Below are 21,325 nucleotides of genomic sequence, written 5' to 3'. Positions count from 1 at the left end.
TCTTATTTTCGTACTTTATTTTTAATAAATAAGCATGGTATTCACAATTCAATAATGTAATTAGTGCTTATTGGTAATTATACTTATATACATAAAGAGAAAGAACGAGGGAGTACTCAAAAACTGTGTGAAAGGTATATGAAAAACTTGTATATATAATTTCTTTTGTCTCCTTTTGCTGATCAAATTACAAACTACATATATATGTCATTCTTAGACGAGTATACACTTCAGCAGTGATTCATTCCAACAATATTAAATCCAAAAACGTACTAAAAAGGCTTAAGCCAATTCATTCCCCAAAATTTCCCCCAAAAAAGAAAAAAAAAAGAATTATAAGATTTATTTTCAGCTGAAGTAGTTAATTAATAGCCGAACAAACCCTGCGAATCTCACCCTCAGTGCCTGTTTTAACACCAATATTACTCATTTTCACCATGGACCTGCCAAATTCCACATTGAACTTCAATCCAAGCAATCCTCTAACGCCCAAAAACTTTTGAACATAAGTTTTGGTAGAGGCATCAGTCCATAACTTCTGATCAGACTCAAGAACACCTCTACCATTCCTCAAGTTCTCGAAGAAAGCTGTATCGAAACGGCCTACGCTTCCGGTGTCCAATCCCACACGAGCCGCATCGTCCCCGTTCTGCGGACAGAGTGCTCGTAGCTGAGGAAGGAATGCAGGGTTGATGGTGGGATCGGCACCATTGCCGGTGGTAGTGAAGTTGTAGAGTCTGTATTTGAACAATCGGCATGCTGTAGTACCAATAGTATGTCCACCTATATATAGCCACGTAACAAAAATGCGTGCATATATGCAGTCAAAACCCAAAAAAACTATACGAAAATACTTTGATTTAATTATTTCACTTATAGAATATATTATATTATTTAGCTTATATAGCTTAGTGCTTACCAACTAGTGCGACCAAATCTTGTGTGTTTAGACCTTTTTCTACGAACTTTTGCTTTTGTAAATCAATACTTTCTCTAAAGCCAGGCAAATTGGCTGTATCCGAAGCCGATGAAATCAGGCCGTCTCTTCTGCCGGTTGGTACCTGCCAACTAAACCCCTTGGTCTGCAAAATACGTACAACCATATGCATGTTAATTAGTCAACAATAAAATTTGGACAATTAAGCTATATATATATATATATATATACACATTATACATCATGATACACCATTAGAAAGTTATGATCGATTCTAAAAACTTAAATGAAAAGAAGTAGACAGTTTTACCAGAACGACAGCATCACGTGTAGCAAGAGACAGAATATCAGCGCACGAGACGGTACCGGGGCATACAGCTTCAAGCCGGGATTTGGCGTCGTTGATAACTTCGTAACCTCTCAAATTGAGGTTTGGTCCGGCGGTCTTTTCGGTGTTTGGACCGTCAATAAGAATGGAAGCATCGCAGCCATGGACAAAGCAGTCATGGAAATGCATCCTAAGTAGGCCAGGAGCAATGGTAGGGTTGGAATTGAAGTGGGTTTGAACTGTGGACTTAATGATTGCTTCAGCTGTTGGGCATGAACGAGCATAGAAACCAACTCGTGTGCCGGCAGCTTGGCAATGCACCCAGTTGGCAACAGAGGCAAGGAAGAAGAACAGTACTGAAATGATTGTTTTGCAGGACAAAGTACCAGCGACTTCCATTTTGGCTAAAGAAAATGTTTTAGTAGCAGAAAGAGAAATGAGTGAAGGGATTTTGTTTGAATTTTTTTCTTTTTGGGTGAAGTTGTGGATTTGGGTTGTGAATTGTAGTGGTATTTATAAGGATATGGCAGAGAGAGAAAAGTCAACAAATCTGTGAGTTCAAATGATAAAGCTCGTCCGGATTGGCGTCCAATTGTTATACGCGTCAGTTTTATAAGAAATAGTCATTTTATTTAATTTTTTTCGGTGACAGAAATAAATTATTTTTCGTTTCTATAGCCCAATAGATAATTTTGAATGACTTGGACCTTTTCCCAACTAGTATTACTGTAATCGTAACATTAGTTAGCTAAATGCAGGTAGGTGTTATAGCTTGGTGGGCATTAATTATTTTGTCACATACAAAAAGCAATACTCACCCCTGATTCTCCTGTAAAAATATCACTGATTTTCCTATGAAATTAGCACTGCTTTTGGCTTTTCAATTTTTACTTTATTTATTTAATTTTGAAGTTTTTGAGTTTGATAAGAGAATTCTAGAAAGTCAATACTAATTTGTGTCTAGTGTTTGTAGTAGGTATTATCGCCATCATCCTTCTCATCAATCCTTCATACTTTTAGTCTCTACATTTACTCGATTATTTACATATATATAATATCTTTTTAGTTCATAATTAATGGACAAACACCATATTATGGCAAGCTTTAATATCTTTAGCATTTATTATGTTGTTATATTTTTCCATTATAAATGAAAAAGATAATTCATAGGAGATTAATTTTGTTGCCCGACCAATTAATTTGATGGTCTCAAAACTAATAACACTTTGCTAGTTAAAACTATTGTTTTCATTTGAAACTTCGTAGCACGATTTAACTGGTAGAAATAATCAATTTAATTGATGCAAAAAATAAATAAATAAATAAATTTAAGGTGTATCCCAGTAGTACGTTGTGGTCTCACTGGCAATGACGAAGTCAGTCATTAGCATCGACAATTTGCAACATTTTCTTTCACTCTAAAGTATTTACTTTAATTAATTAACTAGTCAAAATTTGCGATAAATTTTTGAAGGGTTGACAAATAATCATCCCTCTCGTGAAATAAATAAAAGTTCTGAAGCTCATCCTCTACATATATTGCCGTCCAGCTTATCACGTACTGGATATAATTTGAAGTTGTACATGATTTTTCGCTTTATTAAAACAGAGTGGACTTTTTCCTACTCCTTCAACATTTTGACTTCATGATATAAATATCCCACTAATTAATTTTTTCTCCCTAAAGAAATCACATATTAGCTTTTTCCTACTCCTTCAAAATATTGCTAGCAAAAATAAAATAAAACAACTTTAATACCTATGAAAAAGACAGATTTACAATATATTTTAATTAATCAAAGAGCTAGGCATATACAAAGTGTATCATTTATTTAAAAACATTTATTAGTTCCACTTGTATGATCGGTGCTCAAGATCAAAGTTGACCAACAGCAAAAAAAGTAAGAAGACCAAACATACCTATATACATTAATGACAAATGTTGAAATCTATGACGAACTGAAATATGTAGGTTTTGTGTGAAAGAAAGTTTTGGGTTTAAAAATTGTAACTTTATATTAAACAAAAAAAGAACAAAGTAATTCCATATATTATATTGTTTACCCCCTTTCGGGCCCCATAATTTTTTTCAGTTTCTTCAATTTTTGAAAATTCATTTCAATGGCATTCAAAACAACCAGAAAACAGGGCACCCAACACTCCAAGGGGGCGTAGTTGGATATTTTCAATTTCAGACCTTCATTACGTACGCTGTTCATATATTTATATTATACATTTTAAGCAACTATAAGAATATACATATGAAATAATATACAATCTTCTGATCCATATGTGTATATATATATATATACACACACACACACACACACACACACTCACGCAAAAGATATGTATTCATACTTAGGCTAAATCTGTTAATCAGCTTTAACTTTTTAATTTCTCCATTTTCATGTACTTTTTTTTTTTGTTGCGATAAATTAGAAGGGCTGTGTGTATTAATTATTATTTTATGTGTATGTATATGTTTTAGATGGGGGCGTTGATCCATAAATTTACGAGTCTGCCATATAATGAAAAGTAATATATTATATGCCGTTATCCCTTTATGGATCTTGGCTCTTATTTATAATATCAAAAAAGAAACCATACAGCAGGGTTTGTATATAATACAAAAGCTTAAATATCTTATTAATTTCAGTGGGAAAAAAAAGAAAAAAGGAAAAAAAAAAAAGCTTAAATATCTTAATAGGCTTTAGGGCAAAGAACTTTCATGCAAGGGTGAGTTGAGGTCCACACATTTCAGGTAGAATTCTTTCCGAAATTTCATGTTTTGGAAAAGGTTTTTCAAATCTACTTCTCCACGGTATAATTGAACATTGGTAAAGAGAGAATTAGGAAGATCAAGTGCAATGAGCTTGGTTAACCATGAGAGTTCGAGTGGGATACTTCCCCTAAAATTAGAATAAGAGAGGTTGAGAGGGGTTAACCTTGAAAGTTCTCCAAACCTTGATGGAATTCTGGAACTGAGGTTGAGTCTCGAAGTTGAAGCATATTGAATAGGCTGCTGATCGAACGCAAAGGCCATCGAAGCCAACTATTGTTCAGGTCTAGACTCACAAGATGACCAGTTGCCTTGTTGCATTTGATTCCATCCCAAGAACAACAATCACTGCATGCATTCCAAGTTTTCAGTTTTGGATAAGAATTATCACTTGCAAAATGGATTTGGGCTTTTCAATTTCAAACTCTTGTTGTAGTTGCAGTAAAGCAAAGCTTTGGTCATGCAAACATTTTGGTTGAAAAGTGGCAGAGATATTCGAAGACTCTTGAACAGAGAAGCAGCAGAAACAACAGATGAGGTTTATAAGATGGACCAGATGTGATTTGCGCTTTATCCTCTAAACTTTAAAATTGTCATATTGTCTCTTCAAATATTGCTTGATACAATAAATAACAAACATTACAAATAAGTAACAGAAATTGAGGGAAAATATAAGCATTTTATTTTGCTTAGGGGCAACATGTCACATATGTGATAATTTTTTGGCAATATGTTAGTCAGGCTATGTTTGGAGTTACTTTTCCATCTAAAATGGAATAGAAAAGAACTTTTCATAAAGTAAAATATTTAGTAAAGTTAAAAAATTCATATTATTCACTAATCAACCTATCCAAAAGCTAAAATTTGAAAAGTAATTTAGATAGTTTTTCAAAATTCTGTTCTTAGTTCAATCAGAATTTGAAGTTAAAATTACTAATATAACCTTCCACTAATAATAAAATTTCATTTTATTCATGTAACTTTAGGATTGTTTTATTGATGTATTTTTCTTTTTTAGGGTTAATTGTGTTAATTGGATGTATTTTAATTATTAAGACGGCATGATAGTTTTAACATCGGATCTTTATTTAGTAGTTTTTAAATCACATCAAATGTTAAAAATTAAAATTTAAAAATATTCATATATAGATTTATTAACGTACTAAAAATCTATTTAGAGAAAGTAAATCTTTTTGAAATCTGATGATTAATAAATCAAATATTAAATCTCAATTTTTGATGTGATTTAAAAATTAAAAATAAAATTATGATGTTAATTATGATATTAAAAATATAATTTAAGCATGTTCATTTAATTATAATTATAAATAATCTATTGATTTTTTGAAAAAAAAAACAAATATATTAATTGTATTATTATTAGTAATACTATTTATAAGAAAAATAATAATTTATGTCTATCTTGGTCATTTTGCATTGCTACAAAAGTGCAATGGGTTATTTAAACAAGCTGACAAAAAACTATTATTTTTCATCATTTACAACAATTTCTTCCTTTCTATTTTGAATCCACAACCTCTTAAACATGGTATTAGTAGCATATCAGTTGCAATAACATCAGTTGGAAAAAAAAAAAAATTATTACTTCAACATAGTTTTTATTTTTATTTTTTTAAAATCTATAATAGTCAAAACTAAGTTGGATTGTAAAAGTAATAATGATTTATTTTGTTATCATTTCAAATGTCAATTACAGATTGGACAAATGACATAAAAATAATACAAGTAATTCTATAGTCACTATCTAATCTATCAATATGTATATTAAAAATATATGTATCACTATTTAATTTATTAACATGTTAATATAATTTATAAATAGATAAGTAAACCTTTAAAAATGATAGTGTTACTAAGTAAAAATTAATCAAATAATGAAAAATATATTTTTGATAAGTAAGTAGATTTAATAATGCTTATAGGATTATTCAAACAACACTTTAAAATGCGAAGTTTATATTTTGAGTGTATTACATTGGTTTTTTTTATATTCAAATTATATTATTTCAGAGTATGTTTTTTTATAAGTTACCGAAAAATAATCAGTCAATCCTGTCTAATGGTCAACAAGTGTCACATAGAATAGGCCATTACCCCAAAACAAATAATAATAATAATAATACTAATAAGAATAATTCTATATCTAGCCAATGAAAAATAAAAAATCATCCTATTCGTAGAACTTCCTAATCTGATTCCTAGCTTGTCTTTAGAATAGTTAGACATAGAACATTATATACGTATATACACTAGATGTGGTTAGGTGAAATGCAAGTGGACTAATATTTAATGAAATTTTTGATCCTATGCGGTTTTTTTTTTAACTAATAAAATAGAATTAAATAAATCATATATCATATGAAATTATTTATATATTATAAGGTTTAAAACAATTTTCTTTCCAAATTATATAATGATTTCACTTTGCATTCTAACCTTTAAAAATTTCACACTACAATTTAAATAAATTATCATTTAGTATAATTAATTATTAATATTTTTCAACATTTGAATGGAAAAATTCACATAATTTCTTTTGAAGGAAAAAAAGGAAAAAGAAAAAGAAAAACTTAGAGATAGGTGAAGAGAAAAAAAAAGGGGGAAAAAAAAAAGAAGAGAAAACATATTTTTTATTAATTCATAATATTTACAAGTTATATTAAAGAATACTTTATAAATTAAGATGGTGAGAGTTAAAACTATAAAATTTTAGTAAGCAATGATCCAAAAATAAATAAATAAATAAATATGTAAAACAATTTAAAAAAAATCCTTCCTAATCTTTTTCTCTTCTTTCACATATTAAAAAGCACTACGGATTCACCAATATATATATATATATATATATTAAAAAGCAAGTGATAATTATATAATTTGGTATGAAGCAATTAGATACATAATCTATCCTTCATTTCTTCAATCACATATCGATTATAAAATAATGGATTATTTTGTAAGTTTAGGAGTCTGCAAAATTAAACAATTTAATGAATCAAATTTACCTCGATACCTTTGTTGTTAATTGAAAATCAAATAAAGGAAAACTTCAATAATATGTTAAATTCTTTAAAAGCAAGAGTATTTAAAAAATAAAAGGATTATTTTGTAGTTTTGGAGCTAAAAATTGTATAAATTAATGAACCAACTTTACTTTAATTCTCTCACTATTTATTGAAAATTAAATAAATAAAAACTTCAATAACATGTTAAATTCTTTAAAAAGATGAGCATTTATATAAGAAAACCAAAACCAGTAGTTTGATGAAAACAAGGTAGTTGAAGGGGTGCAATAAGTTTTTTGACACATGGACAAAAAAAGACCAAAGGCATGGTGAAATGCCGTTTTTGAACCAAAATGAACAGTTAAAATTTGAATAAAAAACAAAGGAAATATTGAGTCTCAAATTTAATCTTTTTTCGGATATTAGAAGTTTAACATTTACGAAGAAAATTATAGAAAATATATGTGTGAATAAATTGGGAGAGGAAATATATGTTTCATGTACGAAACATGAAGCGTATGAGGCTTATATTTTTTTTGCTCATACAACTTTGCTTTTGTTAAATAAGTTTCCAAATCTATTGTCCCACCACAAAGGGTTGCATAAGTTAAAATAAGTTTCCAAATCTATTATCAAGGACTTTATTTTTAGTATTCTTTTAAATTTTAATGTGACCCATGGTGCATGTTAAACGTCTTTTAATTGCTTGTGCATCACAAGTTAAAATAAAGTCATGTTTAGCGAAGACATGAGATATCCCATTTTGGCTCTTTCCTTGAAGTTAGTTTTTATTCAAATATCTTTAATTCCTGAACACCAAAGGCCAAAATTCTTTATGATAGCCATGTTTTGTGAGAGAGAGAGAGAGAGTGTGAGAGAATTTGAATTTGGTAAAGAAAAGTTTTGAAGTGGGAGACTCCGTTATCGGACGGTATGCAGTGTGTGGTCTGAGTGAACGGTCAGGATTAGCTTCGAGTTCCAAAATTGACCGTTTAAGGTCTTTTTGATTTCAAAAAATTTGAACCGTAGAGCCAGCCACTGTTTCTTTTTTAAGCAGAGTGAAATTACGGAAAGATCACTTGGTTTCTGATAAGAAATATGAAGTGGCAACTTGCATTATGTCTTTTTGGGTAAATAATTGAAGCTAAATGATTTAAATGCTAATTATTAGTATCATTGTTATTTTGTTTAAAGGCAAAATCATACAAAATTCATAGGACAACAAAACCAGATTGCCTTTATTAATTAAACAAAGTATTCCATAATCAATATAACAAATTTTTATTTTTCTGCCTTTTTTTTCTTTTTTTTTTGGGGGTGGGGGATGGTGTGGGTTTTTTTTTTTTTTTTTTTTTTTTTTTTTTTTTTTTTTTCTTTTGGGGTGTTGATTCACTTGATTGGAAAATTATATACGCAATTCTTTTCCCAGTTATATATCTTATTTTCGTACTTTATTTTTAATAAATAAGCATGATATTCACAATTCAATAGTGTAATTAGTGCTTATTGGTAATTATACTTATATACATAAAGAGAAAGAACGAGGGAGTACTCAAAAATTGTGTGACAGGTATATGAAAAACTTGTATATATAATTTCTTTTGTCTCCTTTTGCTGATCAAATTACAAACTACATATATATGTCAATCTTAGACGAGTATACACTTCAGCAGTGATTCATTCCAACAATATTAAATCCAAAAACGTACTAAAAAGGCTTAAGCCAATTCATTCCCCAAAATTTCCCCCAAAAAAGAAAAAAAAAAAAAAGAATTATAAGATTTATTTTCAGCTGAAGTAGTTAATTAATAGCCGAACAAACCCTGCGAATCTCACCCTCAGTGCCTGTTTTAACACCAATATTACTCATTTTCACCATGGACCTGCCAAATTCCACATTGAACTTCAATCCAAGCAATCCTCTAACGCCCAAAAACTTTTGAACATAAGTTTTGGTAGAGGCATCAGTCCATAACTTCTGATCAGACTCAAGAACACCTCTACCATTCCTCAAGTTCTCGAAGAAAGCTGTATCGAAACGGCCTACGCTTCCGGTGTCCAATCCCACACGAGCCGCATCGTCCCCGTTCTGCGGACAGAGTGCTCGTAGCTGAGGAAGGAATGCAGGGTTGATGGTGGGATCGGCACCATTGCCGGTGGTAGTGAAGTTGTAGAGTCTGTATTTGAACAATCGGCATGCTGTAGTACCAATAGTATGTCCACCTATATATAGCCACGTAACAAAAATGCGTGCATATATGCAGTCAAAACCCAAAAAAACTATACGAAAATACTTTGATTTAATTATTTCACTTATAGAATATATTATATTATTTAGCTTATATAGCTTAGTGCTTACCAACTAGTGCGACCAAATCTTGTGTGTTTAGACCTTTTTCTACGAACTTTTGCTTTTGTAAATCAATACTTTCTCTAAAGCCAGGCAAATTGGCTGTATCCGAAGCCGATGAAATCCGGCCGTCTCTTCTGCCGGTTGGTACCTGCCAACTAAACCCCTTGGTCTGCAAAATACGTACAACCATATGCATGTTAATTAGTCAACAATAAAATTTGGACAATTAAGCTATATATATATATATATACACATTATACATCATGATACACCATTAGAAAGTTATGATCGATTCTAAAAACTTAAATGAAAAGAAGTAGACAGTTTTACCAGAACGACAGCATCACGTGTAGCAAGAGACAGAATATCAGCGCACGAGACGGTACCGGGGCATACAGCTTCAAGCCGGGATTTGGCGTCGTTGATAACTTCGTAACCTCTCAAATTGAGGTTTGGTCCGGCGGTCTTTTCGGTGTTTGGACCGTCAATAAGAATGGAAGCATCGCAGCCATGGACAAAGCAGTCATGGAAATGCATCCTAAGTAAGCCAGGAGCAATGGTAGGGTTGGAATTGAAGTGGGTTTGAACTGTGGACTTAATGATTGCTTCAGCTGTTGGGCATGAACGAGCATAGAAACCAACTCGTGTGCCGGCAGCTTGGCAATGCACCCAGTTGGCAACAGAGGCAAGGAAGAGGAACAGTACTGAAATGATTGTTTTGCAGGACAAAGTACCAGCGACTTCCATTTTGGCTAAAGAAAATGTTTTAGTAGCAGAAAGAGAAATGAGTGAAGGGATTTTGTTTGAATTTTTTTCTTTTTGGGTGAAGTTGTGGATTTGGGTTGTGAATTGTAGTGGTATTTATAAGGATATGGCAGAGAGAGAAAAGTCAACAAATCCGTGAGTTCAAATGATAAAGCTCGTCCGGATTGGCGTCCAATTGTTGTACGCGTCTGTTTTATAAGAAATAGTCATTTTATTTAATTTTTTTCGGTGACAGAAATAAATTATTTTTCGTTTCTATAGCCCAATTGATAATTTTGAATGACTTGGACCTTTTCCCAACTAGTATTATTGTAATCGTAACATTAGTTAGCTAAATGCAGGTAGGAGTTATAGCTATGTGGGCATTAATTATTTTGTCACATACAAAAAGCAATACTCACTCCTGATTTTCGTGTGAAAATATTATGATTTTCCTATGAAATTAGCACTGCTTCTGGCTTTTCAATTTTTACTTTTTTTATTTTTTTATTTTTTTATTTTTTGAGTTTGATAAGAGAATACTAGAAAGTCAATACTAATTTGTGTCTAGTGTTTGTAGTAGGTATTATCGCCATCATCCTTCTCATCAATCCTTCATACTTTTAGTCTCTACATTTACTCGATTATTTACATATATATAATATCTTTTTAGTTCATAATTAATGGACAAACACCATATTATGGCAAGCTTTAATATCTTTAGCATTTATTATGTTGTTATATTTTTCCATCATAAATGAAAAAGATAATTCATAGGAGATTAATTGTGTTGCCCGACCAGTTAATTTAATTGGTCTCAAAATTAATAACACTTTGCTAGTTAAAACTATTGTTTTCATTTGAAACTTAGTAGCACGATTTAATTGGTAGAAAGAATCAATTTAATTAATGCAAAAAAATAAAAAAATAAAAAAAATAATTAAGGTGTATCCCAGTAGTACGTTGTGGTCTCACCGGCAATGACGAAGTCAGTCATTAGAATTGACAATTTGCAACGTTTTCTTTCACTCTAAAGTATTTACTTTAATTAATTAACTAGTCACAATTTGCAATAAATTTTTGAAGGGTTGACAAATAATCATCCCTCTCGTGAAATAAACAAAAGCTCTGAAGCTCATCTTCTATATATATTGCCTTCCAGCTTATCACGTACTGGATATAATTTGAGGTAGTACATGATTTTTCGCTTTATTTCATAGCGATCTACTTCAAAACAGAGTGGACTTTTTCCCACTCCTTCAAAATTTTGACTTTATGATATAAATATTCACTAATTAATTTATTCTCCCTAAAGAAATCACATATCAGCTTTCTCATTCTCCGTCAATTGCAATATTGCTAGCAAAAATAAAATAAAACAACTTTAATACCTATGAAAAAGACAAATTTACAATATATTTCAATTAATTAAAGAGCTAGACATACACAAAGTGTATCATTTATTTAAAAACATTTATTAGTTCCACTTGTAATATCGGTGCTGAAGATCAAAGTTGACCAACAGCAAAAAAGTAAGAAGACCAAACATACCTATATACATTAATGACAAATGTTGAAATCTATGAGAACTGCAATATATAGGTTTCGTGTGAGAGAAAGTTATGGGTTTAAAAATTGTAATTTTATATTAAAAAAAAAAGAACAAAATAAATCCATATATTATATTGTTTATCCCATTTTGGGCCTATAAATGACACTCATATATAGAGAAAAAATCATGGCTGATACTAATCTATTGTAGCATATTTATATTTATATTTATATATATATGCTAGATATGATTAGATGAAATACGGACTAATATTTAATAATTTTTTTTTTATACTATGCAGTTTTTTTAACTAATAAAATAGATTAGATAAACAATGTAGCACATGAAATTATTTATATATTATAAAGTTAAAAACAATTTTCTTTCCAAATTATATAATGATTGTACTTTGCCTCCTAACTTTTAAAAATTTTCACACTACGATTTAAAAATTTTTCAACATTTGAATGGAAAAAAATCACATAATTTCTTTTGAAGGAAAAGAAAAAAACGAAAAAGAAAAACTTATAGATAGATGAAGAGAGAAAAACAAATAAGAAAACATAATTTTATTAATTCATAAAATTTACAAGTTATATTAAAGAATACTTTATAAATTAAGATGGTAAGAGTTAAAACTATAAATTTCTAGTAAGCAATGATCCGAAAACCAAAAATAAATAAATATATAAAACAATTTTAGTCCTTCCTAACCTTTTTCTCTTCTTTTACATATTAAAAAGCAAGTGATAATTATATAATTTGGCATGAAGCAATTAGATATCTAACCTATTCTTCATTTCGTCAATCACATATCGATTATAAAAAAAAAGATTATTTTGTAATTTTAGAAGTTTGAAAATCGGACAATTTAATGATCTAAATTTACCTCAATACCCTTATTGTTAATTGAAAATCAAATAAAGAAAATTCAATAACATGGTAAATTCTTTAAAAGCAAGAGCATTTAAAAAATAAAAGGACTATTTTGTAGTTTTGAAGCTAAAAATTGTACAAATTAATGGATCAACTTTACTTTAATACTTTTACTATTTATTGAAAATTAAATAAATAAAAACTTCAGTGACGTGTAAATTTTAAAAGCAAGAACATTTATATAATAAAACCAAAACTAATAGTTTGATGAAAAACAAAGTAGTGGAGGGGTGCAATAAGCTTTTGACACATGGACAAAAAAGGACTAACGGTATGGTGAAGTCAGAAGTGCCGTTTTTAAACCAAAATGAACAGTTAGAAATCAAATTCTCATTTATAGCATAGATAAAAAAATATTGAGTCTCAAATTTCATCTTTTTCGGATATTGGAATTTTAACATTTACGATCAAAATTATAGGAAATATATGGGTGGATAAATTGAGAGAGGAAATATATGTTTCATGTACGAAACATGAAGGGTATGAGGCTTATATAACCAATATACAACTTTGCTTTTGTTAAATGAGTTTCCAAATCTATTGACCCACCACAAAAGGTTGCATAAAGTGCTATTACTAGAGGTATTGGAATTTTTAGTGTGCATATATATATATATATATATATATATACTCCATGGTTGGCTTAAAACGCAAATTCCAAATTGCATTTGACTTTAGAACAAAATTAGACAAACTATTATCAAGAATCTTATTGTTAGTATTCGTTTAAATTCTAATGTGACTCGCGGTGCATATTAAACGTCTTTTAATTGCTTGTAGATCATAAGTTAAAATAAAGCCATGTTTAACGGAGACATGAGATATCCCATTTTGGCTCTTTCCTTGAAGTTAGTTTTTATTCAAATATCTTTAATTCCTGAACACCAAAGGCCAAAATTCTTTATGATAGGAACGTTTAGAATTTGTTCATGAGCCGTATAGAGTTAACTTACAATAAACATTTGGTTCAAACAAGTTCAGAGAAACAAAATTAAATGATTTGATCACATTTAGTGAAGGATAATATCATATTAATGACATGAAGGCAAACATAAGAATTACATACTTTTTGATGATAAATAAGCATAACATGAAGCCAAACATAAAGAGCATGCTTCTTTGGAAAAGCATTCAACCCTCCAATTAAGCAATTGATATCGAAGAGCAATATTAGGCTGAATATTGAGCGACAAAGTGTTTGATGATCTGCATCAACTTATTTGATGCTTCAGAATTAGGATCAATGGTGAAGAAACCGTGTTGCTTTCCTTCAAATTCCACGTATTCCACTTTCTTTCCCCAAGTTTTAAGCCTGGTTGCATAGTCTTCGACTCTGTCTTTCAAAAGGTCACTTCCTCCAACCACCACTAGGATTGGATCAAGAGCCACTTCTTCAAGGCTAGGGCTTAACGGTCCAAATGGGTTCACTATTGGATGATCAGTAGTTTCTCCAATTGGTATGGATAGCCTCCAAAACCTACCCAATTTTTTCCAGTCGATTAGCATAAAAAAATTAACCAAAATTTTGCCTTTGAAACCCTTCTTATTACAAAGTTAGTTCAAATTATTCAAGTGTGAGTATGTTTCTAGATGTAAAACATACAATTATATAATCAGAAATGAGAAAATAGAACAACAAATAAATAAATAAACCAAGTAAAATATAAATAAAAGAATGAACAAAACTGGGAAACAAGTAATGCCCAACCTGTCAATGAGTTCCCAATTGAGAAAAGCATCCTTGGGTCCCTCAGCCTCCGCCTTGGTCCTGACGGTCCCACCAAAGAACGGAGCCAAAAGCACATAACCCCTTACCCGAACCGGATCCAATTCCGGAGATCCGGCCCGGAGTCGAACCGCCAGATGATGAGCAATATTCCCACCCGCGGAATCCCCAGAAACAAACACATTCCCAAAATCAGCCACGTCAGTCAGCCACGTGTCCGGTTCTTGAGACACAGCTTGCTTATGCAGCCACTTGACAGCCGTAAACCCGTCGTCAATAGCAGCCGGGAGCCGATTCTCCGGCGCAAGCCGATAGTCAGGCGCAACGATGACGGCTTGGAGGTCCAAAGCGAGACGGAAGCAGTAGTTCTGGCAGTTGGGCCAGGTGCGGGAGCCGATGCAGAAGCCGCCGCCGTGGATGTAGAAGAAGACGGGAAGCTTAGAAGAAGGGGAAGAGACAGGTTTATAGAGGCGGAGGTGGAGGTCACGTGCGGCGTCGAAAACGACGTCTTTCCAAGCGACTGAACCGTCGTCGTGGACGGGGACGTCGAAGCTTGGCTTGGAAGAGCGTCGGATGGAGCCGTCGCTGTATATGCGGAGGACGCCTCGGCATTCGTCTACTTCGTACGGACTACTAGTACTGCCAGTGGAGGCCATCGTTTGTTTGTATACTATACACTTGACTCAAATGTTGACGAACAAGGAGGAAGCAATACATATATATATATATATATATATATATATGTATTTATATGTATGCATGTATGGATGGATGATGTATGTATGTATGTAAGACGAGGGAGGTGGTGGGGAATTTGGCGTGAATGGTGGCATGTAGTTGGTGTAATCATACATGCATCTTGGTTATGGAGGATGACGTTGTATATCACGTCATAATTTAATGATGATATTTAGATTGATATTTGAAACAAAAGTTTGAAGAAACAAAATTGATCCAAAAGAAAAAGGATCGGAGATATTTTCTAGTTATATCCTAAAATAATAATTAAAGATTACAACTAAGACCGAAAGTGAAATACCACCAAATTAATTAACTGATATCTAAATATAAAAAATTGTAATGGAATTTTCCGTCATACATTTTGTCATAATATATATGTTGTTTTATTATTAATAGTTTACCGAAACAAGATGATTCTGATATGCTCATATAATTATAATACAACCACCGCTGACCAAGAGCAAATTATGTACTAAACTAAGGATATAGATAACTACAGATAAACATCACAATCAAAATAATCACTTAGTCATTCCTTCGTTCTTTTCCGTTAAGCACAATGATTTTAGTAAAAAAAAAAAAAAACAGAAATTGGACAAAAAGAATGTATAAACAAGAAAAAGGATTCAAGGACACTAGTTATACATTATAATACAGAAAACTCAACACAAATCGAAAATGGAGGATTTACAGCAGGGAAAATGAAAATTCTCAAAACAAGTTCATAGTCGTCGAGAATATCCAGAACCTTGGCATTTCTTGCAGATTATCAATCCTACATACGAAGAATTCATTTGACAGAAAAAGTAATGAAAAGTTGAACTGAATGAACAAGAAAATAAATATTGTATATAAACTTGAGGGAAACAAGTATTCGGACCTTTTTGTATAATTAATTTTATCTTTTATTCATTGTATAAACAAAATATATGGATTACTAGTATTTTAGAGAGTATAAAAAGTAGTATTGCTGTCTCAGCAAATTACAGGGAAAGAAAAATACATGCACATTAGAAACTAATACCTGCACCCTTGCACACCTTACAGTCAACCAATCTTGCCTCTTGCTTCATCTTACCATTGTTACAGAAAACACACTTTGTCCCGCCTGCCTTCCAAAAAGTTGTACTGAATATATCAGCTATTATCCTTTGAACACTGATTAGAGAATTACAACAACAGAAAGAGAAATAGCAGGGTAGACCACATTGACGAATCAGGACAGAGTGTGTGGGGGATTTTAACCAAATGGTTTTCACCAAGCTGAACTTATATATATCAATATTGTGAAAAAACAGCAATAAATCAAGGTAAGTTGCATTGATGAAACAGACATAAGGCCAGATTGAGAATAACTAAAATGTTATACAATTAGATAGATTCAGGAGAAACGATATTGAAAACCTTCCTGATAAATATGATTTACAAGAAGTATCATGATTTGACATCAAACATTTCAGTAAGCTCAACCTTCAAGAATATGGTACTAATTAGTTATGTTTCCCATTCAGGTACAGCAATGGCTGTCCATGCTACATGCTCAGAAGAATGCATTGAAGATCATCAGATATAAAGAATAAAGTGCCATAATTTTATGAACCCTATTGTCAAATATTATAGAGAAAACTGAAGAAGCAGAAAGATGATAAAACAAACATCTACTCTAACGTACTTCAGTAACAAGAACAATAATACAACACATTTGCCAGCACAGTTGTTAATGTAAATTGATCCATTTTGCAACTTGAAAAACCCACTATAAGGTAATCAGAAAGGACTAGTTAAAGGTCCAAGATACTCGGTTCATTTTCTTTTAGAAAAGTCATATACCTCTAAACTCCAGCTTTAGAGTCACTGATACGTCAGTAAGTTGCAAGCCCTAACATTTTTATGGCTTTTTCCAATGCCTAACTGGTAATAATGTTACTTTACCTCTAGTATTAGAGGTAAAATCCAAGTGACTATCATAACCAACTATTATTCTAGGCTTATGTAAAAAGATTCAGACATATATATATATATATATTCCTAAATAAAGGGTACTTCAGCTTCTAAGTCTGTTTTTATTTCATTCTAGCCTCTAAACTGAATTGTGGTATTGTTCTTCAAATACCATCATCATACTAATAATTGTTGGCAACACTATACTTTAAAGTTATCGTATCTGTAAGAAAAATCAGCAAGCAAATATAAGCTAATAAAAGACAAATCACTATCAGCTACAGATGAACAGAGAGTAAAAAACTAAACAACGAGGTTTAACAAAAAATGCCATTCAAAACCAAACATGTCTTACAATAAAATTGAGTTTCTAAAAGTACTAACTTTCAGAATCCAACTCAATCAGTGAACCAAGAATCTAGAGAAAGCAATTACCATTGCCAGCACACCGTTCACAAGGCACTGGATCTCCCTGCAAAAAATAACACCCACCCACCCACCAATTATCCACAAAAAAACCCATCACACTTAGCTTATAAAATGTCATCAGTCAAAAGCTCCATTTTTTTTCTTTCTCAAAATAAATAAATTAACAGAATTTCATCAAATAGAATCGAAACCCACAATTCAAAAGGAAAGCAGAGAGATGTTTACCTTAAAACCAAGAAAAAGGGAAAGCCCAATGGTTGCAAGAACACTGATGGTGGCAAGAAAAGTTTGTGTGTCCCAAGAGGTATCAAAGCCAGTGAAGAGTAAAATGGGGTGGATAAAGAGCCTTGTATGTTGAATTCTTGTATGTTGAATTACGAATTTGGGTCTTCTAACCGCAGCAGAGCAGCGGGACAGAAGCGGAATTTCGGGTCTCAGTGGGTGCTGTGGTGAAAGAGAATGAGTAGCAGAGACTGATGCTGTAGAAGATGAAGAAGAAGAAGAAGAAAGAGAAGAAGACAGAGGAAGATAGTAGCAGGAGAGTGTAGCCATGGATAGCAAGAACAAAGAATATGTGGAGTCGGAGCTCACCCCTGTTTTTGCGGTGTTTTTTCTTTTTACTTTTTATTTCTTATTTCTTATTTCTTATTTCTTATTTCTTATTTCTATTTTTATTATTGTTTTTTTTATTTTTTTTTTTTTTTGGGTTTTGTTTTTGGATTTCTGATTTTCAATGCCTCCTTTTCCGAAAAGATTTTGGTAAGATCCTAGGAATTATTTCAAACTATAATAGTAATGTTTATGGATAAAAACTAATAAAATAAAATTTGCTTAAGCGTTTTATTGGAAAATGAGTTAAAAGAAATAAATATTCGTTCAAAAATGTAACACATTAATACATTAATTAAACGAGGTTGCATCATAATTATTTTTTATTTAAGGAAAATCCATTTAATTTTAACAAAATCCAAGGCAACCAAATTGTTTTTCCATAAAAAAAAATGATATTAAAAAGTACGGTGGTGCACTATTTTTTTAAAATATTTATAATTTCTTTTAAAAACATTTTTTAAATAAAAAATGTCGAACAATTTATTTTTTGAATATCCTCACGATACAAAGATTAATAATTACTTATTTTATAAGAGCTCTAACTCTAAAGGAACAGTAACCAAATATCATAATATTTTTAATTTAATTAAACTATTAATAATTATTTTTCATAAAAATCAAACTGAAAAATATTGTTTACAGATATGTTGAGTTTTTATTATTTTTATTTTTATTTTATTTTATGCAACTCTATTAATTCTATGGAGCAGTATAATTTAAATTGAAAGAAATAAAAACAAACGATTTTGATGCAAATCACGTAAAGACAATATGTCAAAGCCTTCATTAAAAAAATTTCATAATAATAACTATTTTTTCCACTCAATTATGTCTAGATTTTTTCTTGGCTTAGGCTATGTATTCCCTTCTTTTCCATTCTATTATCTCTTTCTATACTGTTAATCATGCAAGAGTTTTTTTTTTTTTTTTTTTTTTTTGTTTTTTGGGGTCATTTGCCAAAACAAAAAAGAGTTTTCTTTTTTTTTTTTTTTTTTGGGTCAATTGATGCAAGACTTCTATTATATAAAAAACAATTGTGTATGAACCAAACTCAATCCTACACTCTTTCTTTTCTTGGCTTCCTCAAACTGTGTATTCCTCTCCCTTAATCTAATAATATTCTCTCATTAAATTTTGGGAATTCATATTATTTTCAATTTTCCTTTGATTTTCCATATTCCAACTATAGTGAGACAGGGGATGATAAGATGGGTAAACGTGTAAATAACATATATGAAGACCCAAATACGTCCCATAAAAAGATAAAGAGGACGTGATGACAATAGAGATGACACGGATGATGACCCTAATTACATGACAGAACAGTGAGACATTCAAGTCCTTGGTAGATATGGATGTTCGAGTTAGAAGATTGAATTGGTTGCCATAGTATGTTCATGGATCAAGCTTTTCTCTCCTCTTCAATGTTAATTGTGAGACATTATGTTCGAGTTAGAAGATTGAATTGGTTGCTATAGTATGTTCATGGATCAAGCTTTTCTCTCCTCTTCAATGTTGATTGTATGCTTCATTTATTTATTTATTTTTGCATCTTGTACCATTAACCTAATGCATTAGGAACCCAAACAAAATTTGAAAATCCTAACACAACACGGGTAGTTGATTATATGAACAAACTGAAACAAGACCATAACTACTTTACATGTATTGCAAACCAAATATTTATGAATACTCATTGCCAATATGCTTCTCAAAGATAACATAATGATCTTTCATATTAATTTTCTCCCATCTACGAGTAAGTTACATGTTCACCAATTAATGCAAATAATAGAATTGTTGTAACTATTTTTATTATTTTTTTTAAAAAATTTAAAATTTAATTAATTTACATGAATTCAAACAGATGATATTCGATTACGTTAATTTTTAAATTTAAAAAATATAAAAGTCTTAGATCGTATGTATAGGGGATAAAACAACGCATGGTACTAAGACAATTGTTCAACCATTGACAAAGCAAGCACTAATTAAATAGCAACTTAGCAACCACAAAATTAATATTCAAAAACCCCACTTATAGTTGTCCACAAACCAGCCCAAACTTAAAAACATAGAAATATTCCATTTCACCGTAACAAGGACTATTTCCATCCATATCTTAGAAGGATTTTCAGGGAAGTATCAAGTTGTCAACATTTCAGTAAGCTTAATATCATGACTATATTAATTAGCTATATGTCCCATTGAGGCGTAACAACAATTATCCACACTGCGTGGTGTGAAGAACATAGGAATCATCAGATGTAAAAGGATAAAGAGCCACATTCTATAAACCCTCTAACCAAAAATTACAGGGGGAACTAAAGAAACAGAAAGATGATAAAACATCTAATATCAGGTCCTGCAGGGAGTACAAGAACAATATACAACACGTTTGCCAGCACATTGTTATTATAAATTGATCCATTTTGCGGAAAACCAACTGAAGGCTCAATTTAAGGACTCACGAAGGACTGAATGGTGCGCCACAAAACTTTGTTCATTTTCCTTCTAAATAAGTCAAATACCTCTTAATTACAGCTTTATTCCAAGGCCTAACTTCCAATAATGTTACTTTACCTCAACAATAGAGTTAACAGTCAAGCGAGCTCTTATAACCAACCATTATTGTAGGCTCATGTATACAGATTTCAAACAGATATGCAAATGGTGGTACTTTGGCTTCTTACAGAGAGAGGGAGCAATGGTGGCAAGAACAATGACAATAGCCAGTAAAGTTCGGGCGTCAAAAGACGCACCAAAGCCGGTGAAGAGTAAAATGGGCGAATAAAGAGCCTTGTGAATTTATTTATTTATTTGGTGAATGTCTTGGTGTTATTTAATTTCAATATCACATGCACTTTTTTACATTTAAAAATGTTAAAATGTTTTTTTTTTTTAATAAAAAAAAAGTGCATGTGATATTGAAATATAAAAATAAAATTTAATAAGGATTAAAGGAGATTGCATTAAATTATTTTTGGTTTATGAGGGATCCATGTGGCATCCAAGTTATTTTTCCTTAAATATAAAAATAAAATGGGATTGAGAAAGATCGTGGCTCACAATTTCTTTGGTGTCTTCAAACATAGACATATATATTCGATTAAAAAAAAAAAAAATACATAACTTATATGTACCAAGGAAATCGAATATTAGCATTGCTTAAAAAATTAAAATAAAAAAGTGGAATCGACATGTTTGGCGTTGGTGTGACA

The 21,325-nt window shown here is 31.1% G+C and overlaps 3 protein-coding genes across 6 annotated transcripts; all 3 read right to left on the bottom strand.

The window, feature by feature from the left end:
* Window positions 1-128: 128 nt before the first annotated feature.
* On the bottom strand, window positions 129-1,735 carry LOC107410248 (peroxidase N1). Its single transcript, XM_048468986.2, has 3 exons — window positions 1,248-1,735; window positions 920-1,082; window positions 129-783 (listed from the first exon to the last, which is right to left on the bottom strand). The coding sequence occupies exons 1-3, from the start codon at window positions 1,662-1,664 to the stop codon at window positions 362-364; spliced, it is 1,002 nt and encodes a 333-aa protein (XP_048324943.2). The 5' UTR covers window positions 1,665-1,735; the 3' UTR covers window positions 129-361.
* A 6,906-nt stretch (window positions 1,736-8,641) lies between these two features.
* Window positions 8,642-10,251, bottom strand: LOC107410255 (peroxidase N1). Its single transcript, XM_016017665.4, has 3 exons — window positions 9,754-10,251; window positions 9,430-9,592; window positions 8,642-9,293 (listed from the first exon to the last, which is right to left on the bottom strand). Exons 1-3 carry the CDS (start codon window positions 10,168-10,170, stop codon window positions 8,872-8,874), a joined length of 1,002 nt encoding a protein of 333 aa, XP_015873151.1. The 5' UTR covers window positions 10,171-10,251; the 3' UTR covers window positions 8,642-8,871.
* A 3,386-nt stretch (window positions 10,252-13,637) lies between these two features.
* On the bottom strand, window positions 13,638-18,132 carry LOC107410259 (carboxylesterase 15). Of its 4 annotated transcripts, none has more exons than XM_048468938.2 (4): window positions 17,718-17,821; window positions 17,499-17,535; window positions 14,364-16,234; window positions 13,638-14,132 (listed from the first exon to the last, which is right to left on the bottom strand). In XM_048468938.2, exons 3-4 carry the CDS (start codon window positions 15,035-15,037, stop codon window positions 13,826-13,828), a joined length of 981 nt encoding a protein of 326 aa, XP_048324895.1. In that variant the 5' UTR covers window positions 15,038-16,234; window positions 17,499-17,535; window positions 17,718-17,821; the 3' UTR covers window positions 13,638-13,825. The 4 variants fall into 4 exon arrangements, with proteins under 4 accessions (XP_048324895.1, XP_048324894.1, XP_048324896.1 ...); XM_048468937.2 differs by having other exon boundaries at window positions 14,364-16,230; window positions 17,718-17,745; XM_016017669.4 differs by lacking the exon at window positions 13,638-14,132 and having other exon boundaries at window positions 15,623-15,897; window positions 16,147-16,230; window positions 17,718-18,132.
* Window positions 18,133-21,325: the final 3,193 nt, after the last annotated feature.

Source organism: Ziziphus jujuba, chromosome 10 (assembly GCF_031755915.1).
Source record: "Ziziphus jujuba cultivar Dongzao chromosome 10, ASM3175591v1".
Taxonomy (NCBI): domain Eukaryota; kingdom Viridiplantae; phylum Streptophyta; class Magnoliopsida; order Rosales; family Rhamnaceae; genus Ziziphus; species Ziziphus jujuba.
The sequence above is the reverse complement of the archived record's forward strand: the minus strand, read 5'-3'. Positions and strand labels throughout refer to the sequence as shown.